This window comes from Cimex lectularius, unplaced genomic scaffold, assembly GCF_000648675.2.
Source record: "Cimex lectularius strain Harlan isolate CLEC.00 unplaced genomic scaffold, Clec_2.1 scaffold341, whole genome shotgun sequence".
In the NCBI taxonomy this organism is placed as follows: domain Eukaryota; kingdom Metazoa; phylum Arthropoda; class Insecta; order Hemiptera; family Cimicidae; genus Cimex; species Cimex lectularius.
Window position 1 is genome coordinate 313125 of NW_019393064.1, and position 27380 is coordinate 340504.

General features: G+C 34.7%; 1 protein-coding gene across 2 annotated transcripts in view; it reads right to left on the bottom strand.

The window, feature by feature from the left end:
• The window catches only part of LOC106673143, a 46056-nt gene extending 21811 nt beyond the window's left edge, over positions 1–24245 (bottom strand). Inside the window, exon 1 of one of the 2 annotated variants that reach the window (XM_014405143.2) lies at positions 23964–24245. In XM_014405143.2, coding sequence (XP_014260629.1) covers positions 23964–24191 — 228 coding nt within the window. In that variant the 5' untranslated portion in view covers positions 24192–24245. Of the gene's footprint in view, positions 1–14722; positions 16054–23963 lie in introns of those variants that run through there. The other variant, XM_014405145.2, reaches the window with a different exon arrangement.
• Between the last annotated feature and the right edge of the window lie 3135 nt (positions 24246–27380).

Here is a 27380-nt window from a genome sequence, read left to right on the forward strand (position 1 = left end):
TCTACTCAGCCAAAAATCTGGGTTCTCAAGTTTACCGTTTTTTCTTTGTCATCTGGATAGTCGAGCAACATGGCCTCAAAGAAAACAGCCCATTTCTGGGAGTAGAAGGACAGGGTTTTAAATACATCCTAGATGAATTTCCTACAATCGCGAGAAAATTGGAAAAGGAATTTTCATAGGACCACAGATAAGGCGTAAGATGTAATATTTGGAATGTTTATTATGTATACTGCGCCCTTTCAAGAAATTAAATTAGTAGGCACGGTTTCAATGGTAGAATTTCTTCTGAGTTATTTTATACAACCCAAAGCACTTTTTCCTGTGCACTACGTTTGTTTGTATTTGCGTTGGTGCATTCTTTGCTTCCTTGCACAATATGCACGCGTTGGATTATACAAATTTTCCTAAAATTCCTGTTCAGTTCACAGTGGGATCATGTTAAGGGATCTGTTAGATCGATTTTTTCCTCCTTCCTTCGATGCATTTTGCTGTTTTTTCCGCACTGTTTCCTCATTTTCATTATGTACTTTTGTCTAAAATTGATAGTTTGAATCCCTGTGCCGCAGAAAGGCCAGGACATAAAGAGCAGGCGTTGATGAGTTTCAAGTCAATAGTAGAAGGGTTTTTGGTTGCAATAAAATCTCAACTAGCAACCACTTGTGAACAAATGTTTATTTAAATTGCCCCACTCTTTTAAATGCAAAATGCGTGTGAAATTACCCGTTCTGCACATATACCTGCAGTATTTTCCTAAAAACTTGAGATTACACTGAAGAACATTACGAAAACTCTACCATGACACTAAAGCTATGGAGAAAAGGTACAAAAAGGTTTTATTTTAGTGTCATCCTTGTAATTACATCTTGTATAATTTATGCGCTAGTTAACGACTAATCATCAAATAAATATAAAGCGAGACTTTAATCTGCTCAGGACCCAAGCCAAGTCCAGCCCAAAGCACGCTAGATGTTTTCATGATAACAGTAACATCACTCGAATCTGGGTCTGGAAGTGCGTGACGGTTCTCGTCGCAAGTATTGCCTCGCTGCAGAGGGCCGCCATTTATACGGGCCGATCCTCGAATAAATGGGATAAATAAAATATTTGACCGGATAATAAAAGAACTATGATAAAAAAGTGATTTCCTTGCTTTGTTTTTTAAGGAAGATAGAACGGCCTTATGGAATTAGCGTTTAGCAGTTTCATTTCTTGAAAGGCTTTTTCGGAAAGTAAAAGAAACCATGTTTATCTTGATCAGTCTATTTTGATAGCTTTTTTTATAATGACTAAATACAAAAATAAATTTCTTGTAAATGTGTGGTGATTTGTGACTGTTAATCGATAATTATTCAGTACAACTTGATGATTTTGAAGTACTCTAATTAATTTTTTTATTTCGTGGAATATAAAAAAGTAGTAAGATTTTACCAAATGATATTTGATTTTATCATATCAAACTTCTTATCCAATATGGAGGATCAAACCACATAAACTTTTTCACGTTTCGATTTTTTCATTATAAAAACATTTACATGAAATTATTCAGAAATCGTGAGTTGCGACCTGGTGTGATGTAGGTTTCAGAAAAAACATTTTCTTTATCGTGCCAATGTTTCGATCTTTATTGAGATCATCTTCAGGGCTCAATAAAGATCGAAGGGGCGTCGGTGGCCGCAACGGTTTAGGCGTTGACACGGCGCTCATCACTGTAAGGTAAAGGTCCCGGGTTCGAATCCAGCGGCCCTGCATTCGAACCCGACATACTTACAAATGGGCTTTTTTTCAAAAACACCGGCACCCCGAGGGTTGATATAACCTCTGCTGTTGCGAACTCTCGTAAAATAAAAAATAAAAAAAAAATAAAAATAAAGATCGAAACGTTGGCACGATAAAGAAAATGTTTTTCTGAAACCTACATCACACCAGACCGCAACTCACGATTTCTAAATAATTTCATGTAAATGTTTCTATAATGAAAAAATCGAAACGTGAAAACGTTTATGTGGTTTGATCCTCCATATTGGATAAGAAGTTGATATGATAAAATCAAATATCATTTGGTAAAATCTTACTACTCTTTTATATTCCACGAAATAAAAAAATTAATTAGAGTACTTCAAAATCATCAAGTTGTACGGTCGATGCTTACTACTTCAGAATTATTCTATTTTTGAGCTAAATCATTTCTCTATTTGTAATAACAAAAATGAAACCAAATTTTTTTGAACATCCATGAGGTCTTTGCCACCACGTTAATGTTTTTTGAAAAATAAATAAATTTTAACTGTTAGTCACGAGGTAGAAAGACAATTTTGTCAAAAAGACATCAAAAACATCTCAGATTACAAATCAAAAATAATTATTTGATTTTATTACTTGATTGGACAATTTGATTATGTTCTTTATTTCTTATAATTAAAATAAGACTCCCATTTTGGGACACGATATTTCTTCAATTTATAACCACTTTCTGAGATTCTTTTATTATCTAAATATTTCTTTCTGCTATTTTTTTTACTGGAAACGGAATCTGGCCGATTGAAAACCAAATATTAATAATAACGGTTAAAAACATGTATTTATAGCGTTACATAAACATGTTTTCCTACCTAACAGCATGAAGGGTGTTGTATTCCCTTTGTTCTCAACACACAATACATCTCGAAAAAATACGTGACAAATATTGTATACAATATGCTATTTATAGAGCCTAGCGTGTTTTTTCCCCCCAAATAAATGCAACGTATCGTAATACCAGGTTGGTTTCCAATGTCAGATTGTACAAAAGGGCGATTGGCTTAGAAAGGACGTTTGGAAGGTTTGCGTCCGCGCTAGACATGTCGGGCATCCGAGCGTGCCAAAGTCAAGTCTTTTTTTCCCCCTCGACCCTCGAAGTCAGCATAAAAGCCAAACGGGCACACTGCAATTAAACCAAACTGTATCAAATTAAGTGAAAAAATACTACATACGACTTCTGCTTTATTTATGATATTATGTAATTTTATGTAACCGTATTTGTAAAAAAAAATGACTCCCCAAAAAATCTAATTCGGAAATGTCCGAAAATAAAAAACAAAATAGACTCGAAGTTTAAATGTGTTTTTTGTGTTTTTAATATCTTATTTGGATAATTCGATCTATTAATAAGTGTTTATTCATCAAATAAGATCTGATATCAACATTTATACCAACATCTTCAGTATCAATATTTATATGTTTGTATCAATATTAATATATTAATATTTATCAATCCAATATAGTTCAAGCATCTTCTATTAGAGTTTTTACTTTTTTTTCTTTGCTTTTTATCAAAAACGATTTTGTTTAAATAATTTTATATTACCACGGAAGTGTAGTTATGTTATTTATATAAAATAATCTGGACTGGAAATAAACGAAAATAATCTGAGGTTTTGTGCTAGAATCTTTTAAAATCCATGTTTAGTCGATCATTTTTCCCACTAATTTCATTACTGTAATAAAGAGAACATCATATTGTGGGATTGAGACTGAAGCGTGAGGAGAACCTATTTTGCCTTTAACGTATTTGGTCCGTCAATCCTCGCTGTTTTGGTCTGTCGTATTTTGGAAGGTGAAAAGGTTCAGATGTTTCTGAGTGCTTGGAACACCGGCAATCAAGTTGAGCCACGATTATGTCAGCTTCGCTGGTCGATGGTGATAAATTATTCAAGATCGAAACCCGGATTCACATGCTACCATTTGAGGATTAGCATCACTCATTAATCTTCAAACTACACCGCCTTAGAAAACCGGATGAAGGTGAAAAGAGTGTTCAAAAATTCAATCAGTCGGTAACTCAAGACCTAAGATCGCCTTAACAAACTTGGACTATGAAGGTGTGGTACTTATCGAAGTGCCATATCTTTTGCAATATTATATTTAATTAAAAAATAGCAAAATTGTTTGGATTGATAAGCCTAAAGCACCCTGCTTATCGGCCTTCAGTATTTCGTTTTTCTCGTTTTAATTAGCAGAATTTTAAAGAAAACTTGATTAACTTCTCGTGTAGAAATGTGTGGTGATTAGTAACCGTTAGTCGATAATTATTCAGAAATGGTGAGATGCGGTCTGGTGTGATGTAGGTTTCAAAAAAACATTTTCTTTATCGTGCCAACGTTTCGATCTTTATTGAGATCATCTTCAGGGCCTGGGATTTACAAACATTGTTTAAATTTAACAAATACATGTAGGATGTGGAAAAAAGTGAATTTATACAATGCCAAATATATTTTTTATATTCAATCAAAGTATTTTTGCTCATTCAAAGTGTTTGTTTTCTGTTGTTGAGAGTGCCAGTGAGATATTGCTGTTTTATGTTTATATACGTTGGATTTTGAATGGGTGGGGAAGGAAGTCGGTATAGAATCTCATTGTAAATCCCAAGCCCTGAAGATGATCTCAATAAAGATCGAAATGTCGGCACGATAAAGAAAATGTTTTTCTGAAACCTCCATGACACCAGACCGCATCTCACGATTTCTGAATAATTTATAAACTTCGTTAATATGAAATTAACCTGCGAGGAATATTTTAATCGTTAATCAGAAAAATTGATCACCTAACAATTTCAAATATTTGCTTGTAGAAAATAATGGCTCATATTTTGAATGTGCAAATTATTGCAAGTCCATTAGATTTGGATCTAATCTAATCTTAAATCCATTAGATCCATTAATTTTGAACTCGCAGATCGTCTACCTCATAAAATTTAAACAATGAAAATCGCTATTAATTTCGTTGGAAAAGCTGCCGTGATAGAAAGCTGTATGCGAGTCCTTATAGCAACCCTTATGTAAAATACAGCGTAGTCCGAGTCACGCGAGTCGGTGGCCAAGGATGCCTGAATTAACAATCGGACGACAGCGGCTTTTTGTGCTCTAATTTACAACTGCATACCCCTTGAACAATTTATAATTCCGTTGACAAAAATTAACTACGTGTTTTTGCCCGTTTGGAATAAATTTGAATTTCTGTTTTATAACGTCGACGATTCAGAATTACGTTTTATAACGCTGCTATTTTTCTTTTTTGACGATTACCATCTACTACCATTTACCGATAAAACTAAAAGGTATAAAATAATTATTCACACTCTATCACTCTTTATCTCTTACATAAAATATCCAAGCTTGACGTTTACTTGCTTGGACAAATGCAATTTTCGTATGGGACCTCATAGTTTGCAACAAAATATAGTTGAGTTTACTTACAAATGTTAACTTTAAATTTTCAAAATTTATCAAATTTTTTATAACAAAATTTTACTAAATTTGGTAAGGAAATTTCAGATAAAAAAGAAGATTATTATAATAAACTTTTTTAAAATCTTTATTTCAATACGACATCCACTTTTCTTAAAAGTGGAAGGTCAAAAAGTCAAGGTGAAAAATCACTTATATTTAGTGGTCTATTTACCAAATTACTTCTTTGAAATCATTTTTCCTTTTATATAAGGTTTTGGTTGAAATGAAAAAGTTAGTGCCACGAGCGGGATTCGAACCCATGACCTTCGGGTAAATACTACTCAAATGGTAGAGCAGCGGCGTATTGAGCATAAGGTCGTGGGTTCGAATCCCGCTTGTGACGCTGACTTTTTTTATCTCAGCCCATACCCTACATGAAGATTAATTGAAAGATGTTAATCTAAAGTTAATCTGAACTGAAAATTCAAATGTTGGCTAATAAATGGTGAACTCGGTGGTAAAACAAGAGGTTTATTAAGACAATATTCTATTGTACTGCTAATATAAGTATTTTAATGGCAGTGTAATTCGGTATGTTTTGATCTTTATCCCGTTATTATAGTTCCTTTCATGTAAGGTTTTGGTTGAAATGAAAAAGTTAGTGCCACGAGCGGGATTCGAACCCACGACCTTCGGCTGAATACTACTGAAGTGGTAGAGCAGTGGCGTATTTAGTCGTGGGTTCGAATCCCGCTCGTGGCACTAACTTTTTCATTTCAACCAAAACCTTACATAAAAGGATAAAGTTATAAAAAAAAAGTTTAAGCGCTTTTAAGTATTACTTATCCTTCTAACGTAAGCGATAAACTCCAAAAATACTGACTTTTCTTTGAACCATATTGAAAGTGTCAAATTTCTCGAGCCTTGTAATTGAAAAATCTACGAAAATACGCAATCAATCGCAATTGTTTTTGGTGCCATTTTTTATTTTAAAAAATCTATTTTTTGAAAATGTATCAAAGAGTCGTAGGTCTCATTTGAAAAAATAATTCAATTAATTAAGGTTTTAAGTTGAGATAAAAAAAGTCAGTTTCACGAGCGGGATTCGAACCCACGATCTTCGGCTAGATACGCCGCTGCTCTACCACTTGAGCTATCGTGACGTCGATCCTCTCGGGCACCAACTTCCCATCTTAACCCCACCTTTCGAATTTTCCCTCCTTTTTGCCATTTTTCAAACGTAGTGTAATCTATTTGATTCTCGGCGACAAATGGCCTCGGAGAATTTTAATGAAATATACTTCATTTTAATCCATTAAATTCACTATTTTTCGAGGACCGCTTGACCAATTAATACAAGTCAATTAATTAAGGTTTTAAGTTGAGATAAAAAAGTCAGTGTCACGAGCGGGATTCGAACCCACGACCTTCGGCTTGATACGCCGCTACTCTACCACTTGAGCTATCGGCACCAACTTCCCATCTCAACCCCACCTTCGAGTTTTCCCTCCATTTTGCCATTTTTCAAATGTCGTGTAATCGATTTGATTCTCGGCGACAAATCGAATCCCGCTCGTGACACTGACTTTTTTATCTCAACTTAAAACCTTAATTAATTGAATTGTATTAATTGGCCAAGCGGACCACGAAAAATAATGAATTAAATGAAAAAATAATGTTGATACTCAATCACCCATAACTGTGGCACAAAAAAAGGTTATTCCACTTATTTTAGTCCTTTGGAAAAAAAACTATGGAGTTACTATGTAATCTTATTTTAGTTAACACACCGTTTTCGAGAAATGTGGGTGTCCTATTGAATTAAAGACCCCCGGTATATAATTTATATTGGGTTGTCCGGAAAATAATGCAGGATTTTGGTATTAAACAAAAAAAAAGAAACTAGTTACTTTAAAGCAATGTTCTTTAATCAAAATAATTTCCCATACTCTCAATACATTTCTCCCAACGTGTTGGTAACTTATTAATTCCGTCTGAGTAGAATTCAGAATTTTTAGAATTGATAAAGTCAATAAATGCATTTTCCAGTTCCGTTTGATTTTTGAATATTATGTGTTGTAAGTAGTGGTCCAGGTGTCTAAAAAAATGGTAGTCAGTAGGCGAGAGGTCCGGAGAGTAGGGTGGGTGAGGCAAAGTTTCATAGCCAAGCTCCAATAATTTTTGTGACGTTACACGTGACACATGTGGTCGAGCGTTGTCATGCAACAAAATGGGCCCTTTCCGATTGACCAAAGAGGGCTTCATTACTGCCAATTTCTGATGCATGGTATTAATTTGGTTACAGTATGATTCAGCATTGATGGTTTCGCCAGGATTTAAGAAGCTGTAGTGTATTAAACCAAATGAAGCCCACCATACCGTAACCATTACCTTTTTTTGATGAGTTGGGGGCTTTGGAAAATGTATTGGAGCTTCTCCTTTGTCGAGCCACTGTCCAGAACGTCTAGTGTTATCGTAGAGAATCCACTTTTCGTCACATGTAACAATTCTGGCCAGAAATGGGTCATTTTTGTTTCGACAAAGAAGTGATGCACAAACATCAAAGCGCTGATTTTTTTGGCGATCGTTTAATGAGTGTGGAACCCAATTTTCGAGTTTTTTCACTTTTCCAATCGCCTTGAGGTGGTCAGCGACGGTCGTTTTACTGACTTTGAGTTGCTCTGCAAGTTCTCGAACAGTTGTTTTGGGGTTTTCTTCCACCACTGATCGCAGAACATCATCATTAAGAGAGGAAGGCCTTCCACGACCTTCTTCATCTTCAAGGCTGAAATCTCCCTCCCGAAATTTTTTAAACCACCTTTGCACAGTGCACTCATTAACACAACCCTCGCCCCAGACTTGGTTAATGTTTCTAGCCGTTTGGGCTCCGCTTCGGCCGAGTTTAAACTCGTAAAAGAAAATCGTACGAAATTCTCGCTTTGACATTATAAGGATGACTGAATTATTTCCAAGTAGCGGAATGCTACAGAGGTAAACAAACAATATCATTTGAGTAATCCTGTAAACGTAAACAGAATATTTTATATAGATTTTTTTTAATGAAAACTTAAAATCCTGCATTATTTTCCGGACAACCCGATACATAGGTGGCTGGGCATTATACTAAGAAACGTTAATTAAACTTCAAAAATCATACGCAATGTTGCAATTTTCAATTGATTATTGCCAACTCTTAACTAGAGATGAATATTCGTGTTAAAAAATTATTGTTGTTCAGGTTCAATTATTAATCTTGATGATAAAACTTTTAGAAAAATCTGTCGTAATATTGTAAGTCGGGTATTGATAATTTGCAATTGTTTATATTCATTCAATACGTTAGATTGTCCGATTTCTGAATATTTTCTAAAATAGTTAAAGGTAACGTTCAAAGTCCTCGTAATAAGTACTATTGTATCTATTTAGTTTCAATTCTTTACAAAAGGGAGATTTTCTGAGACATTTGATATAAATGAGAGCTTGACGCCTGGTGAAACAACTGACTCATGTTTAATAAAACTTTCAATTTAAATTAATTTTTATGAATAAAAGCAAGGCATATTCATTTTTCGATATTACATTTTAAAGAAAGGAGGCTCACAAATTAGCAATCGTTTAAGCCTGTGGGAATAGAGTTTGACACTATCTTTTCTCTGCTAGGTCAACAAACCTATTTATTTCGCTCAAGGGTAAAACCAATTTTAACAATGTTAAGGCGGAAAAAGTCGATAGAGCACATCCTCCACAGCTTGTTATCGCGATCCGACCCGCTGACATTATAAAACGAAGAATATAAAAAAATAAAAAGTGGCGTCAATAGACGTGATGACCGAAAAGCTATTGCGCGTGGAGAGCACGGTCCATAGCTCACCACAAGGATTCTTACTTTCAGGCCAAAGACTGCGAATGTGCCCGGCATGCAGATAAAGGTTGCTCAATGTGTCTAACTTTGTTGAACGGTCTCATTCCTTGGCTCCATATAGAGAGCGAGCAGGAATGCCACTCGTTATGAGAACTGCCCGAGCAAATCCTCAAATCTTTTGGTCCCCTGGTCCATATTGCATGTGTATGGGTATGCAATAGATTCTTGATTTTAGTTAATTTTTTTATTATATTTATAAATTTGGTGTTAGATATATTTTGTTACAATTAAACCTGAGAATCAAACTTAAGCGTGAGTGCGTAGTCCAAGAGGATCGATAGTAGACTATTGTGAATTTTATCGACCGTCAATTAGATTGAATGGCGTAGCTTAAATTTAAAAGGTGACGTACGTAATTCACCCTAATTGAATGGCAAGTAAATAAAAAATAATGCGTTTAAGAATTAGTGAGGGGGTGAGTGGGTTTAGGTTAAATCTGAATACGGTGTTGGCATCCCGTCTAACCTAATTATTCCAATTTTGTTCAAAATATTGAATTTCGTTTTTTTGATAAAGGTGATCAATTTAATTAAATTCCTATTATATGTTAGTATATATAAAGATAATTGACTTAATTTTTACACGTTCAAACCGATTAGACGAAACTTTAAAAGTATATCAATTCATAATAATAGTAAGGACGAATAATATTTGATTAATCAGTTATCGATATATTGAGAACCAATCAATCATTTTATTGACTAAGCCCTTATAGACCCCGAAAGACACATTCTCAAACAATTCCTAGGTTCCTCTTAAGTGAATTTAATGAGAAAAAAAATCGTCGAAGTATTAAATTATTTAAATCCAATGATAATAACATTTTTATATTTATCTTTTTAAGGTAGAACAGTTCATTTGAAACATTGTAAGGAAGTTAGTTTAGAAAATATTGGAGAATATTGGAAATTCTTAGACACTGGAAAACTTGATAAAATTTGTTAAAATCAACCCTTGTACTATTTACATTCATAACAATTTGATCATCATATCGCTATATTTTTATCCTGCATCCTGCATCCTGCATCCTGTTTTTTTTCCCCGGCCGGCTAGCTGCCTTGGCTATTGCCGGCACCTCACATTTCTTCCACCTCACTTTTTAAAAATTTATTTATTTTTATTTATATTTTTTTTTGGGGTTGTGTTCTGGGACGTTATTTCTACATTTTTAGCCCTCCAGCTCGTGGTGAAAAGGCTCTGAAACTATCTCATTCACTAACATTCAATCCTAGCCTAGCCTATATGCGGGTTTCAGAGTACTCGATATTCCTCTGAAGACCCGCCCTCGTTCACGCTAATAAATACATTCATACATTATGTACAATTAAAATTACAATTAATCGAAAATATAAACCTAGGTTGGTGGGTGTATGGGGTACTTGATATTCCACCATAGACCCACCCATGCATATACCACTATCGCACTAATAAATACATTCACTCAAACAGGAACAAATCATTATATATTTACAATAAAAAAATACGGAGCCATTGGTGCATTTAATATTACAACAGTGCCTCCGCCCATTCACTCTAAAAGATATTATAGCCTAACACTAACCTAAATCGGTGGGTCTGTGGGGTACTCGATATTCCTGCACAACTCTCCCATCCAAACTCACTTTCGCGCCAATAAATACATTCATTCTACCCAAAACACACAAAGAGAGATTTCCTAGTTTGGTGGGTCTGTGGTGTACTCGATATTCCTGCACAACTCTCCCATCCAAACTCACTTTCGCGCCAATAAATACATTCATTCTACCCAAAACACACAAAGAGAGATTTCCTAGTTTGGTGGGTCTGTGGTGTACTCGATATTCCGACCACTACCCACCCATACACTCACACATTCTCGCCAATAAATACACTCACTTCAGGAAGGGAAAACGAAACCAAGTGTGGAGAAGTATTAAAGGCGACCATATGCATTTATTTGCTTCAGATATTCGATTACTTTCTTGCTGTCGTCATTGCTGTGTTGTAAAACCTTTTTCAAACTCGAGGAAAGGCCACACTTTGTTCTGTCCGGCGCCAATAGTTCGCATTCGGTTAATAAATGCATAACAGTTATTTGTGCGCCGTACAATTTCATCCTGTACTTATTTTAATATAAATTATTCAATAGACGGTACTAAAATCACGTGCCTGGCGGGCCTTGTAAAACAGTTTTGAAGGTCGGTCGTCGTTGAAACATTTCAAGTGGGTTCGCGATCATGAAACGGAATCGCGTGTCTTCTCAAAAGACCGCAAACGTTGAGTGCGAGTCAGAGAAACAACAAAACCAAAAATTGGCAGGGCTAGCTCATAAATATCAAAATACTTATAAATAAAATAACCCTTATAAAACGTGTACAAGTGCAAACAAACTCGTGTCAGAAATGGTCAAGTGATTTAATATGTTGTAGTAGCGTGGACTTTAATGCTATACTCACCAGATCAAGGTTTTTTTCTATATGTTTTTATCGTTTGTTCTTACCTGGCTAAGATTATATTCATTGAAGGGCTGGAAAATGAGAAAATAATTTTTAGATTCAATTTAACTTCTTCCCAAATGTGCTCTTGAAAATAGTGCATATTTCAATAAAATTGCTTAACTCATTTATTGTATAATTTTCCTTATACTAGTGTGTTGTTGGTATTTTTTGTGATTACAAATAATTACACTCAAATCTTTGAAAAACTGATTATTTTTAACCCTATATAACAGATTAACAAACATTGTCTTCCTTGAAAAAATATTTGAATATTCATTAAGTGTGTGGTGGTTAGTGACCGTTAATCGATAATTATTCAGAAATCGTGAGATGCGGTCTGGTGTGATGTAGTTTTCAGAAAAACATTTTCTTTATCGTGCCAACGTTTCGATCTTTATTGAGATCATCTTCAGGGCTCAAAGTGTTTGTCCTCTGTGTAATTGTGCCACTCTCAACACGACAGGCAAGAATGGCACAATTACACAGAAGACAAACACTTTGAGCCCTGAAGATGATCTCAATAAAGATCGAAACGTTGGCACGATAAAGAAAATGTTTTTCTGAAAACTACATCACACCAGACCGCATCTCACGATTTCTGAATAAATATCCATTAAGTTTAAGTCAAATGATTATGCCATAGAGAAAAAACTATTCATATTAATAAATTAACGTATTCGTGATTATCATATGATTGTAGGTACGTTTGTAGACGTGAAAATGGTAAAAAAGCACACACTGAAAAGTCCCTACTTCCTTCATCTCTCTTACTCACTTCCAACTTTATATCATTCTCAAAGGAGAAGTTAACAACAAAAAAATAAAATTCTGGGCAATTTGTACGTGGTGGAAGGGTTTCTCAAGTTGCGGCGTTCTTGGACAAAAAAGGGATTTTTAAAGGTCAAGGGCGGGACCGTCATGTTATTAAGAGGGTAAATATTACACCCCCTGAATATATTGCCTCGCCGATCAGATTGAAACTAAAATTGTTTGTAGGGCTTATTTTAATATTTAAACGATAAAAACAATCTATACTCTTTATTATTCGAGATGTATTTAAAGTATAACTCTATACTCTTTCACCAAAAAATAAACATTTATTATCTCATGAAAACATAATTTATTATCAATACTAAACCCAAATTGAGGGCTTTGTCTTTAAATATGATTTTATGAAAGGTGATAATATCGCATTATTGATTAAATTTATCTCAGCGACCTCGGAAAAATCAGAAAATGTTTTCCATATTTTGAAATAAAATCTATAAAGTAATTAAAACTTTTTATTAAAGTTTAACATAACTGGGTCAGTCCTAAAAACTATTGTTTAGATTTTTGACGAGGAAATGACCCAAACTAATGTACGCAAATAAATATAAACCTTTGTTTTTAACAATTTGTAAAAATCAAATTTTACGTCAAAATTTACACAAAAAGTTTATATTTATATTGATAATTGATTTCCGAAGCGAGTGCCGTTTATTGCATTCTTAAGCGTTTAATTATATTATTAAATACACAATTAAAAACTAGGATTTTATTTTTTTTTAATTTTAATTTTCTAGGTTTTACGTTAAGATTTTCCTACAAAACAAATAAAAATTTCATTTCTATAGATTTTAGTGAAATAACAGATTTTAATGAATTTTTTGGTAATACAAAGTCGAAATAAAAAAATTCGGATCAGAAAGGATCTTTCGAAGGTATGGGCTGTATGTTGCAGAAGGATAAGGTCGATTGGGGATGAGCGGGTGTTACGAATGTGATGTGAGGAGTTGAATTGGAGGGATTGGATGATGTAAGGAGGACGACGAGTGTGGATGGAAAAGAAAGCAACCTAGGAAATACTGTGCACGGAAGGAGGGGAATAGCCAGGAAAGTTGGAAATACAAACCCGACACCCGGGATCCCCGTGGGGTGCCGTACACAAATCTTACGCAACAATTCATAATACGCTCAATCGCGCGTTCTCCCCCTCCGAGAGACCACCATATGCCAAACAGCTATAATCGAAGAAGGGAAGTATAAAGGAAGATACAAGAAGTTTGCGGGTGGAGAAAGGTAAGAGAAGCCAGGACCGACGAAACAGGCTGAAGGAGGCGATGGAATGGCGGCAAATTTGGGAAATGTGAGAATGCCGGGAAAGGTTTTGGTCAAAGACTACTCCTAGGTTTTTAACCGAAGAGCAGAAGGGGATGGGATGATTATTTAGCATGAGAGGTGGGATGCTGGGGAGGGAATTGAGGAGTTGCCTGGACCCGACAATTATGGCGGTGGATTTGGACGGATTGAGGACTAGGGAATTTTTATGGGCCCATTCGTTGATGGAGTTTAGGTCTTTTTGGATCTTGAGAGTGGCCGAGTGAAGATCGGAAGTTTGGGAGTCATCGGCATATAGGTGATAGTTGCAGGACTGGATGGAATCGGGCAGATCATTGATATAAATGGAAAAAAGGATAGGAGAGATGCTAGAGCCTTGAGGCACCCCAGATTTTAGAGGGAGGAAGGAGGAGGTAAGGCCATTGGGAAGGGAGACAGCTTGGTGGCGATTGGTAAAGTAGGAGTGGAACCAACGGATGGTGCTGGTGGAGAAGGAAAAAGATTCGAGTTTAGAGAGGAGAGAAGAGTGAGGGACAGAATCGAAGGCTTTAGAAAAATCAAGAAGGATAAGTATAGTAACTTTAACTAGTATTATACTTAAAAATCGATAATTGTGTACTCTAAATTTTCCAATGTTCACGGTCTCACAACCGTTGGAATTCTGTATTTCTCTTCTTTGAGTCTTTATAAAAAAAACAAAAACCGTTTCCTTCTGATAATCATCTGAATAGGTTTTAGTCTGGTTTATAGATATAAAGGTCAATTTCTCAATAGATTTTTTTTAGTCTCGGTAGATAAAAATAAGAATGTCGTAGCTAGGAAAAATTTCACAAAATGGTCTATTTATAGTTGAATAAAGAAAGATTATATTTTGTTTGCTAAAGAAAGTTGAAGAACGAGAAAAAAGTAATTAATCAAAGATGGTAACATATAATTACAAAAATGGGTTAGTCTATACATGCAATCAGCAATTTTTGTTCAATTGCTGTTATGAAAAAAATTGTTAATCAAAAACTTACCCATTGGGTCGGAGGGTAGACTGGAAAAGGTGCGATCTCCTTGGTGGCCACATGGCTTGGAAGTTCGAATCTTCCTCTCCGGTACTTCTTCTGTCTCTGCTTTTGTTTTTCTCGTATATACAGAGCCGCCTGCATGCTAGACACTCCATTCCGTCGACTCTCGTATCATCCATCCCATAATATCCCTCATCTCTTATCAACAGATGCTCAGGATTTTAAGTCTGTCGAGGAATCTTTCCTTTCCCTTTTGTCAAAAATATTCGTTCTTTTTCTTTAAACTTTTGTGTAAGTAAATTTGTTGTAAAATTATTTTATGTTTTTATATCTCGTATTTACTATAAAATGGACCACGAATATAAGCGTTGAAGCGATTTCATAATAATTGACATTAATAGCGAGCGTATTGTCCTATACAAAAGTCAACTTTCTTCTCCATTTCCATACGCATATTTTTAAAAATATATATGCTTTTTATTTTAAATATCTTATAGTAATAAATGTATCATTTTTTCTCAGTTTTTTTTTACATTTAACGCGAATGATATGTGGACACAAGAAGCGTAGAGTAGGCCGTGTCGATAGCGATGAATATAAAGTATGTAAAAGAGTACGTTTATTTTTATTTGGTCCTTAAGTTGCCTAGTACGTGCGGCGCTTACCTGAAAAACAATCACTTTTCAGCACCGACAGAATCTTTGGGCTAAATCAATCCATTACACATTCATACGAATTTTAAACAATCCAATTAATTAACAATCTTTTGTTATACGGTTCGTTACTCAAGCTTTGCAATTACATTCTAAATTCAATGAAGATGTAATGGACTAAGAACGCCGAGAGGGTTCTATCATTGTGCCCAATTATCGTGTCCTAAATAGCAAGGGCTCTTCAAAAGCTTGAGGAGAAAGCTAAGGGCTCAGCTGGTTATCCTCTTTCGAATGGTGGGAATAAACTCAAAGCCTAACACGAGATAGAAGGGACAATGCGATAAAGGGCCTGATTGTACGTAGGAGGGTACGAATGCGTTTAACCAGATGAAATTCGAAGAAAATCTGTTTTCCTGTTTCAATGGAAATATGGGAAACCTTTCGCTAAGGCCGCATTGAATTTTAAAAAAAGTGTATAAAAAAATAACATTGTTTTTAGTTAAAATTCCTCGAAAATCAAATTAAAGAATATTCCTGTTTCATATAAGGCAGTGTTATATTCATTGCAGAGAAAAAAATATTAGCTGATTAAAATTATTTTTTTGGCAAATTTTGATTTGATTCTCTACAAGGTTGTTACAAAAGTCTTTGTACATGAAAGCATTATTAATAATTCATTTACGTGTTAGTGGTCTATTACTTCTTTCAATTAATTATTCTTTTCTATTCAATTATTCTTTTTTGTAAGGTCTTGGTTGAGATAAAAAAAAGTCAGCGTCACGAACGGGATTCGAACCCACGACCTTCGGCTAAATACGCCGCTACTGTACTTGAGCTATCGTGACTTCGATCCTCTCGGCCGCCAATTCTCCATCTTAACCTACAGAATTTTTCCTCCTTTTTGCCATTATCAAATGTCGTGTAATCAGGATTGGATTATCAGCGACTTATGAAGTAGCCACGGGGAGCTGTTTAGTGAAGTGATACTTCTTTTACTTATTAAATATTATTCCATTTTCGTTTTAGTAGTCAATTTACCAAGTCACTTCTTTCAATTAATTATTTTTTCTATGTGAGATTTTGGTTGAGATAAAAAAAGTCAGTGATACTTCACTAAACAGCTCCCCGTGGCCACTTCATAAGTCGAAGAAATAATAATTAATTGAATTATTAATAATTGTATTTTATTACACTTGTTTTAGATAAGATAATCACAAGCTGTCATGTTGCCGCTGCAACAATATTCTAATGAATTATATAGCGGGTTAATAAAGGGAGTATAAATAATAGTACGAAAATATTATTAAAAAGTCACGTTGGCTGAGAACAAAGCAAATGTGAATCGTGTCCTGAAGCAGTTCGATTTTTCGGTTTTGGCCGACGTGTCCCGAAAATATCTTTAGCGTAGCTTTAAAAGGGCTGTTTTAATTGAATTCGAATGAGTTATAAACAAATCATCGGTAATCGATTTCATTCCGTGTTTCCGGTGAGAAAATAAAAGGGAAATTCAGCCTTTCCGTTTTTGAAACGTTAAACAGTTTTTTTCCGACTTTACAGTTCATACATTATGTAACTATTAAAAGAGCCAAACACATAAATTTGTTTTTATGTTTGTTGTGGTAATCAGCATTGTGTGGTGATTAGTGACCGTTAATCGATGATTATTCAGAAATCGTGAGATGCGGTCTGGTATGATGTTTGTTTCAGAAAGATATTTTCTTTATCGTGCCAACGTTTCGATCTTTATTGAGATCATCTTCAGAGCCTGGGATTTACAAACATTGTTTAAATTTAACAAATACATGTAGGATGTGGACAAAAGTGAAATTATACTATACAAAATATATTTTTTATATTCAAAGTATTTATACTCACTCAAAATGTTTTTTTACACAGAAAACAAACACTTTGAGTGAGGAGAAATACTTTGATTGAATATTTAAAAAAATATTTATTTGCATTGTATAAATTCACTTTTTTCCACATCCTATAGGTATTTGTTAAATTTAAACAATGTTTGTAAATACCCGGCTCTGAAGATGATCTCAATAAAGATCGAAACGTTGGCACGATAAAGAAAATGGTTTTCTGAAACCTACATCACACAGGACCGCATCTCACGATTTCCGAATAATCATTAGTAATCAGCATTGGTCAATTAGGCTGATTCTCTATTTCAAGTGATAAATTTTGTGAGCTAATATGTATACACAAATATAAAAATAATTACAAATATTTATTCCTTCGGTTTTAGGTTCCGTCTCGATGTTTACGATATATCTTTCAATTAATTAAGGTTTTTAGTTGAGATAAAAAAGTCAGTGTCACGAGCGGGATTCGAACCCACGATCTTCGGCTAGATATGCCGCTGCTCTACCACTTGAGCTATCGTGACCTCGATCCACTCGGACACTTCCCATCTCAACGCCACATTTTGAATTTTCCCTGCTTTTTGCATTTTTCAAGCGGACCACGAAACTAGTAAATTTAATGAGTTTACGATATAGATGACTCAATAATAATTATTATAGCTGAATTTTAGAATATACCTGATTTATGTAATATTTTCTTTCCTCATAATATCATCTACTTATTGACAGATTAATATAAATTAGTAAAATTTGGAAGCTTCTACGCTCTCTTTCTGGATAATGGTACTTTTTAATTTTTGAAACACAAAACGAGGAATGGAAAACGATGTTACAATTACCTCAACATCTTTTTAAAGAGGTTTGCTTTTCTTCAGCCGTGAGGGCCATCGATCAATTTTCTCTGGATTTAACTTATTGTGTTTATGTACGAAGAATCTTTTTTCAGCATCTGGTACTCTTCTCAGCCAATTGTGTAAACAAACCGAGTTTGGGAGAAGAAATCCCCACCAAATATTTCCATTTCGATTCAAGCAGAGATCAATTATTTTTAAACTAATTTCAACTTGTTTAAGATTCATTGTCCCGAATATCCTATGTTCTCTGACAATTCAATTACAGGAATTTTCCCCGGGGGGCGTTTGTCGTATTGAAAATAGAAGAGGACATGGAGTACATTTCTTTCTATAACTTAAAGTAAACTCGATTGATTTCTTGTCAGGCCACTTTATAGTTATTATTAACATAAATAAGAAATAGCATTTAATTTGATTGAAGAAAAATAAATTATGAAAATAAAATAATAACCGATGTTAAGCCACGGTCAAGGTTCGGTTTCTGTCCTGGCAGAGTAAAATCCGGGGGTAAAATTCGATTACGTCCCTCACGTCGTTCCAGTATTGCGTGATGGTTGGCCGTGACGCCGTTTTTTCTACATCCTTTGACCTTTCAATATTTTCTTCACCTCTTTAACAGATTTTAAATTATTATACAAAAGTAATATAAATACAACTAAAGTGATATATTATGTGCAAAAATTTACATGAAAAATCAAAATGATTAAAAACGACAATTTGAAGCATTGTCCTTGACTTTTTCACGTCAGAGTGGCATAATTAAACCGACGGTCTTACATAGAAGCCTCACATTATAAAATACTTAGCCCACAGCTAATGACCACCAGGGTTTAAAGCGCTTCATCCATTATTAAACGGTTTGGTAAAAAAAGGGGAAAATAACAAGAGAAAAGCCTGTGCTTTTTATACAAGGAGCTCTCAATTTACATTGATGGGACGTTTGTACATGAATCCTTTGTAAAACTTAAAACTTTTTTTACCTAGGTAGTAAGTTTTTTTATTGTACGCGATTCTGTTATAACAATCTGAATTTATTATTACATAAACAAATTGAGTTTAAACGTTTAACAAAATTTTAATTCCCAGAATTTGTATTTTGCAATTTTTTAACCAAAGGTTTCGAGGATTTCATTATACCTATTAGAGAATTTTTTTAAACGCATACCAATAAATGTTTTTAATCGTACATGCATTCAGCCACATTTGCTTCTGTATTTTTGATAATGATAGGCAAATGTCGGAAAAACCTGAGATTACAACAACAAAATTTAAACTTGCAAAATTCATGTCTCTTTCCTATATTTTTAAAGAAACTATAAAGAATAAGCATGTATCCTGAGCCGGAAACAAGGAATCGTCGCGATTAAGAATAGGCCATACGCGGTTGACACACGGGCACCTGCTCTTGGGCCAAAGCCCGCGCAGGTGCCCCTTATGCAGAAAAAGGTTGCTCGTGTCCCACATTCTGGAAACATGCCTTGGCTGCCATCCAATCTGAAAATGATACTCGAGCACTGCAGCGAGTTTCTGGGTCCCCTGTTTCGCTTTTTAGGGGAAATTGGGTTTTTTTATTGTATATAATATGTCTTATGTGTTGTATGTCTATATGTTTTGTCTGCGTCTTTGTATTTATTAGCGTGAATGGCGATGGATGAGGGTGAAATATAACGGCTGAAATGACCTAGATGAAGCCCCAGTCAAAAAAAATGAATCTTTTATCTTTTATCTCACGAGCACAGCATACGTTAATAATATCTTAAAACTGCACGACTTTTGAGATTTAGACTCTGTTGTTAAATTTTGAGGAATATTATTTAAACGAGTACGCACAGATTATTCAAATTATTGCTAAGTGCTAAGAAAAGACTAAGGACTTGGGATTACGGATATTAATCAAACTTTTTTTGGTGATATTAGATCAAAATAAAGCGTTCTTGCCCTAGAGATAGAGAAAATAATTAAATATTTTTTATATAATTTGTTGTTGCGTTTTGTAAGTAATAGTTGGTAATAGATTAAAATATTTTTTAACATGAAACAAATTAGATCACTCAAAAAACACAAATACAAAATTTTTGGCAAAAAATTCTAAGGTTTTTCACTTTACAAATGTCCGCGATTTGTGATTGAATAAATGCAATAAATTTTTAACGACTCCATTGATCCATAGGACAACTAAAATTGGATTTGAATCTAATGAACTTAACATAATGACATAAGTTAGGCCTCGACAAATAAATTAAAATTGGAGATAACAAATAAAACGATTGGATTTTATGTTGATTTCATTCTTATTTTCTCATTTACAAAGACACAAAATTTAACTTTTGGTCAAAAGCTAAATGAAGAGAAATTAAGCTTTGTAGGCGGTTGTAATACTGTGAACATCGGATAAAATCGGCGAAAATGAATTTTCAAATGGAACACCAGATATCGAAGAAAAACAAGGCCCAAAACGAGCAAAAATGTATATGTTTTTGTTTGCTATCAAAATTGAGAGTTTTAAAATGTGCTTTCAAACTAATCCGACTTTATTTATGATGTATATGCAATTATTTAATGAAAACCACAATGGCAGACGGAGTATTGTCCATTGTCTTTTGTAAATTTAATTGTATACGACAAAAATGTATAAAGTTTTATAAATTTACTTCTTTATTATTATTATTAAACGAATCCGAATTAGAAAAAAATAAAATTTAAATATTATTATAAACCGGGTGGTTCACTATGAGATATAAAATTGTGCATTGTAGACTGTATAAAGCGTATATTACACACACAAAAAACAGGTTTTCTAACTCACTTTGTCAAGAATTTTTAATTTATCCGTAAAAAGCGGTAGTTTTTAAAATTTATGTTAAATTTTCTAAAGATAGAGATTGAACCCTTTCAGTCCAGCTGATGGCCATTTCGCTGACACAAATCTATAAAATGTAAATATCGTAAGATCTTTAAGGAACTTAAAAAATTGACTACTCTGTGAAGAAACCTCTCTAAGATCGGTGAATTTCACAGGAGACTTATTTATTGCACGAAAACATGTTCACTACAGATTAAATCGATCTAAACGAATGAAAACAGCCCAATGGTTTTGAAGATTATTGTTTGTTTATCAGGAAAAGATTTGACTTTTATACTTTAACTCCTACTGCAACAAAAGTGTATAATGTATTGTATGAATGCAGCCAAAAATCTGCGAGAATTTTTCACTTTCTATGAAAGGAGAGAGGAAAAGTATTAGGCTATATAGGAAGAATAATGACCTGCACTTCAAGAACTTGTTGCAGTGAAGTGCCGAGATTCATAAGGTATGAACCTACCTACTTAACTAGATAATTTTTTTCTTTTCAAAACAATTCATCTTTATTGTTATTTTAACCTGTTGTTCATTTTTTCATGTAATAGAAAATTCTGTCATCAGTACAAATGATCAAATGTCATAAAACCTTGATTTACCCACGATACACGTTCTTTTTTTTCGCTTAATTCTCCAGATAAAAAGAATAAACCAATCCAACGAAGCGTGGAAAGGTTGAAGAAGGTTTTCAGAAATTTTCTAATCTCTATGAGGTTTTTTCATAGAATAGTAGAATAGTACATTTTTGAAATTCTTCAAAGATCTTTCAATGCTTAATTTTGACGTAGATTTTTAACAAAAACCTCCAGTTCGAATATTCGTTTTAGGTGTGATCAGTTTGTTTTATCAAAAAAGAAATATTAAAAAAATGATATCTTCTCGACGGAGTTAGTTCGTAAACCTGTTTTTGGGGCATTCTGGTCTATTTACATTTACTATCATCTAGTTTTTTATTGCTTCTCATAGCAAACCACCTTCTATCTAATAGAAAATAGCATTACGAGACCTCCTAGGAGGCCTCTGGTCTCTCCCTGATAGATCAGGGGGAGTCACCCACCTTGGTGCCTGAGCGACTCTGAGGTTGGGCTCTGGTCGGGCGCCATCGACTTCTTTGGTCATTTTGGCGCACTTACGTTCCCTAAAACAAGTCATTCTCACACTCATACAACAAATACATATATACTCCTATATATAAACCCAATCACACATGCATATCCTCTGTCTAGAATCCTAGTCGGAGGGTATTCGATATTCCGCCCCGACCTGGCTTAGCGGAGCAGCGGTGGAGCCTTGAAATAATATGCTGCACCGCCGCCCAGCATACTCCTATTCTAACATAAACTAATTTTAAACTTTGACCTGTGAAATAAATACCCCACTATACACAACCCATTATCGCAATATCTCTTAAAAACCTAAAAAGTTTTTCCTTAAACTCGCTGTCATGCTCGAGCATTCTCCTATAATCCGGCGGTATTCCATTTCGGTCCCTATACGGGGCCAAGCTGCGACACCCCTCCAACACGTGCGACACCGTGAGTCTGTCACTTGACATGCTGGGCACCTAGGTCGACTCGCGCCAATCAACAGGTACCCATGAGTCGCACGTGTGTGACCGATCCGCAGGCGGGTCAGGACAACGCTTTCCCTTCGAGATATCCCCTCCGGGCTCCACCGGTTGACCGTCGGCTTGACGGACACTAGCGCGTCAGTCGTGTCGGCCCAACGACGCTTCCACTTGTCTAATATCATATTTCACTATTCTCTTAGCGTCGTCAGGCCGAATCGGGGTGGTCCCAACATCATCACTATGAGGAACGAGAGTACCCGCTTTCGCGGCCAGGTCCGCTCTCTCTCGTTTCTCTCCAGTCCGACTTGTCCTGGAATCCAGGCTAAAACCACCCTTTTCCCGGCGCAATGTCCGCATATTTTAATTGGATTTTGGCGACCAGTGGATCCCGTGTATAAGGGTCTCTCAGGGACCTTCTATTTAATCTCATTTCATACGATCCTGTTTACTATTTTTATTCTACATTTAAAAAAACAATAAAAACAAATATACCGATATATCATAAATTTGAAATACACGCACAACAATGACCGAAAAGCATGCTTAAACAAATAAATTACTTTTAAAAAATTATTGGCTCCTAGGGGCGATTAGCAAGAACGCTCGTACACGTGTCTAATAATTTTTGACCTCGTATCACTAAAAAAACGTTTAATTAAAATTGGTGATCTCACGTACCTTGCAAGTAATTGTGTATTTTTGTGATATAAAAATTGAATTATCGAAAATCGAATTCGTTGGATTCATTGTTCATTATGTAAGGAAAAGTCGCATAGACCTTTTGTTACAACCTTTGAGAAAATTAAAATTATTTTAACGCCCTATGCTCAAAAAAATGTTTGTGATATAGACTTAATTCTTGTTTTATTTTTCGAAAGAATACTCACGATTTTATGTATGAGTTGTATTATTATAGTTACTTAAATAATTTCATGCCGATATTTTTTTTTAATGGCCTTATAGATCGATGCACATTTAGCCAAGGTGATATGATTATTGTATGTGTATTCATACTTGGGGAGGGAGTATCGTGCAAAAAGGACAGGGGGCGACGGTGGGAATCGAACCCACGACCGCGGCGTCAATGAGCCGGGAGTCTCTCACGCTAACCACTCGGCTACCGCGGTCCCCTCATATTTCTTTTAATACTACAGATTTGATCGTTCGGTACTTTTTAGTAATTTAAGGAATTGATAACATTCTAGCAGAATGTTTGTACAGTCTACTAAGGGAATTTTTTTAAAACACCTTTTGTCGGGTTTTTAGTTTTCGACAGTTGACAGAAAAACATACGCTCCTGATTTACCTGTACCATGATGTTTCAGCCACTAACAATCAATCTTCTAGAAAAAGCTTACCTTTTTCCAAAAAACTAGGCTATTTACCAAAGAAAAAAAGCTACTACTAAAAAATTGACAAATCGACCCTGTCTGAGATACCTCAGATATATCGGTTGTTGACAAAGCCGGTATTCTGGCATGATGTAACTCGAGGTAACTCGAATGCTGGTGGAGCCTATGGAGCTCGGAGGCCGGTGCGTGTTGAGCCTGGAGGAGTTCGAACCTCTTTTTGAACTGCTGATGTACATCTCCCGGGTGTTGCTGTTTCTTTATGTTCCTTCGCGCCTGCCTGCTCGCTAGACTCGCTCCACCCGCCGCCGCGTACATGCCAAACCATTACTACCTGCAACAGATCACAAATCAATATTAAAAAAAAAGATACAACGCATTGAGGTAGAATAGAGAAATAGGGGTGCATTGCGGATTCACAAGGAGGCCTCATGAATGCCTAAACCAATCACTTTTACACACTTATCTCTACAAGATAGACATTTATAGAATTCGTTCTCTTTTATTGTGTTTTATTTATTATTGGAATGTTATGTAACAATGTATTGGCACGTCACTCGTTTTAAAAAATTCAACAGTTTTGTTTATCCCCAAAGGAACCTCTTTGGATAAAACATGAGCGAATAATACACTGCAAGCACGACACGTAGTTGGTTTTTTTTCCTCCAATGCCTCTGATCTGAATTATTTATGAAGTGGGAATTTCAATTTCCATTTAATAGGAGAAAATTTTTACTAATAAGACAGTATGTAGTGAATGAACAGGTTCATTAAAGACATCGTGTTTTAAAACAAACCATTCTCCAAACAGGTATGTAAATAAATAAACCAATTTTGTAAAAAACCATCTGGGTTAAGGGCAATTGGAAAGTAGAGTAAAAAATAAATAAAAAATATTTTTTTGTATTGTATAAATTCACTTTTGTCCACATCCTACGTGTATTTGTTAATTTTAAACAATGTTTGTAAATCCCAGGCCCTGAAGATGATCTCAATAAAGATCGAAACGTTGGCACGATAAAGAAAATGTTTTTCTGAAACCTACATCANAGAAATCGTGAGATGCGGTCTGGTGTGATGTAGGTTTCAGAAAAACATTTTCTTTATCGTGCAAACGTTTCGATCTTTATTGAGATCATCTTCAGGTGGCACAATTACACAGAAGACAAACACTTTGGGCCCTGAAGATGATCTCAATAAAGATCGAAACGTTGGCACGATAAAGAAAATGTTTTTCTGATACCTACATCACACCAGACCGCATCTCACGATATCCGAATAATTATGTTTATTAAGTCACTAATCTCTACATGTTTTGCATTGTATAAATTCATTTTCTTCACATCCTGTATGATTTATAACATTTAAACAATATTTATAAATCCCAGGCCCTGAAGATGATCTCAATAAAGATCGAAACGTTGGCACGATAAAGAAAATGTTTTTCTGAAACCTACGTCACACCAGACTAAAATATTAATCCTCCTTACAATAAATTAAGGTTTTTAGTTGAGATAAAAAGTCAATGGCACGAGCGGGATTCGAACCCATTATCTTCGGCTTGATACGCCGCTGCTCTACCGCTTGAGCTATCGTGACCTCGATCCACTCGGTCACCAACTTCCTATCTCAACCCCACCTTTTGAATTTTCCCTACTTTTTGCCATTTTTCCATTAATCCTACTGTAAATTCGATTACACCAATAGAAAGCGCAGTAAAAATCATGTGAGATTATTTGTTTGTTTTTTTGTAATGTAAGTTAAGCAATCAAAGTACAAAATGAGTCAGAGATAATATTTTAACAAGTTTCCAAAGTTCTTGTCTAATGTTTAAGTTTGCTCTGTAAATACTAACAGATATGGTATTTTCAGAAAATTTCCTGCTAACGAGCTTTAAATATATGTTTCAATTAATTAATCTTTTTATGTGAGGTTTTGGTTGAAATGAAAAAGCCAGTGGCACGAGCGGGATTCGAACCCACGATCTTCGGCTAGATACGCCGCTGCTCTACCACTTGAGCTATCGTGACTTCGATCCACTCGGACACCAACTCCCCATCTCAACCTACAACCGTTCGTATTTTCTCTTTTTGCCATTTTTCAAACCTTACATAAAAAGATTAATTAATTGCAAGAAGTAATTTGGTCAACAGACCACTAAATATAATGGATTTAAATATATGATTTATTTTTTAAAGTGCTAAGTACCAGTGTACAATTAATGTTTAATTGCTAACTATTTCATTTTTCGGTCTCAAATGGATTGGAAAACGTGAAAATGTATGTATCAAACACTATAAAATTAACTGTATTTGTTCGTTTGCCTGTAAGAATTTCATTTTTAAGTTCATTGTGTATAATCCACCGTATGTTTCATATACTCTAAACTTTTAAATCAATAATTATAGTTACACAATCCTGATCTAGGATGAATTCTACGATAACTCGACGGAAAAACTTTGGTGTTTTCTTTCTAATTGGCCTCATCATTGATCATGTGTATTTTAAAATAATTTTTAAACGTAAGTGGGCGTATGTCGTGATTGGTATTCCTTCCATTAAAAGGATGTTTTCTGTAATCGTCCACACTTTACAGAATCTTTTTTTAAAATCCAACTTCATAAAAGAAGTGTAGAGATTAGTGACCGTTAATCGATAATTATTCAGATATCGTGAGATGCGATCCGGTGTGAGGTAGGTCTCAGAAAAACATTTTCTTTATCGTACCAACGTTTCGATCTTTATTGAGATCATCTTCAGGGCTCAAAGACTCTCAACACGATACACATGAATGGCACAATTACACAGAAGACAAACACGTTGAGCCCTGAAGATGATCTCAATAAAGATCGAAACGTTGGCACGATAAAGAAAATGTCTTTCTGAAACCTACATCACACCAGACCGCATCTCACGATATCTGAATAATTCATAAAAGATTTTGATTACTAACAGATAATTAACATTATGGTCAATAAATTAGGGGAATAGAAAAAAAAGATTTATTTATTTTTCTACATTTAAAATTACTCAACTTTCAATCCAGCAAAATTTGAAAGTTGAAGACTTTTTATGTTTTTAGAAATAATTGCTTTAAATGAAATGTGGGAGTAATTGTTCCAATTTGCTTAACTATTTCAATTTGGGGAATAGATAAAATAATAAATATTAAAAACGTATACGACGGTTTTGACAATGTGGCAGATATTTATGAAAAACGTTTTGATGGACTGTTAGTCATCTTATTTAATTTCTTTTCAAAAGGTGTTCGGATGCATATTCGTTTCAACTATTTAGATAGTTCATTGTTTGCAAGCAGCTGACGAGAACCGTACTAAAAGAGGAATCACTAGAATATTTACTGCAGGATGAAGTTATGTTTTTATAGTGTTTTACTCTTCTATATCGTAGAAATAGAAAGGACTTCTATTTTCTTCCTAAATGCTTGAATAGGTTTTCGGCTATGGTTGAGGAGACATGTATACATTTTTAGTCTGAAGGTACCAA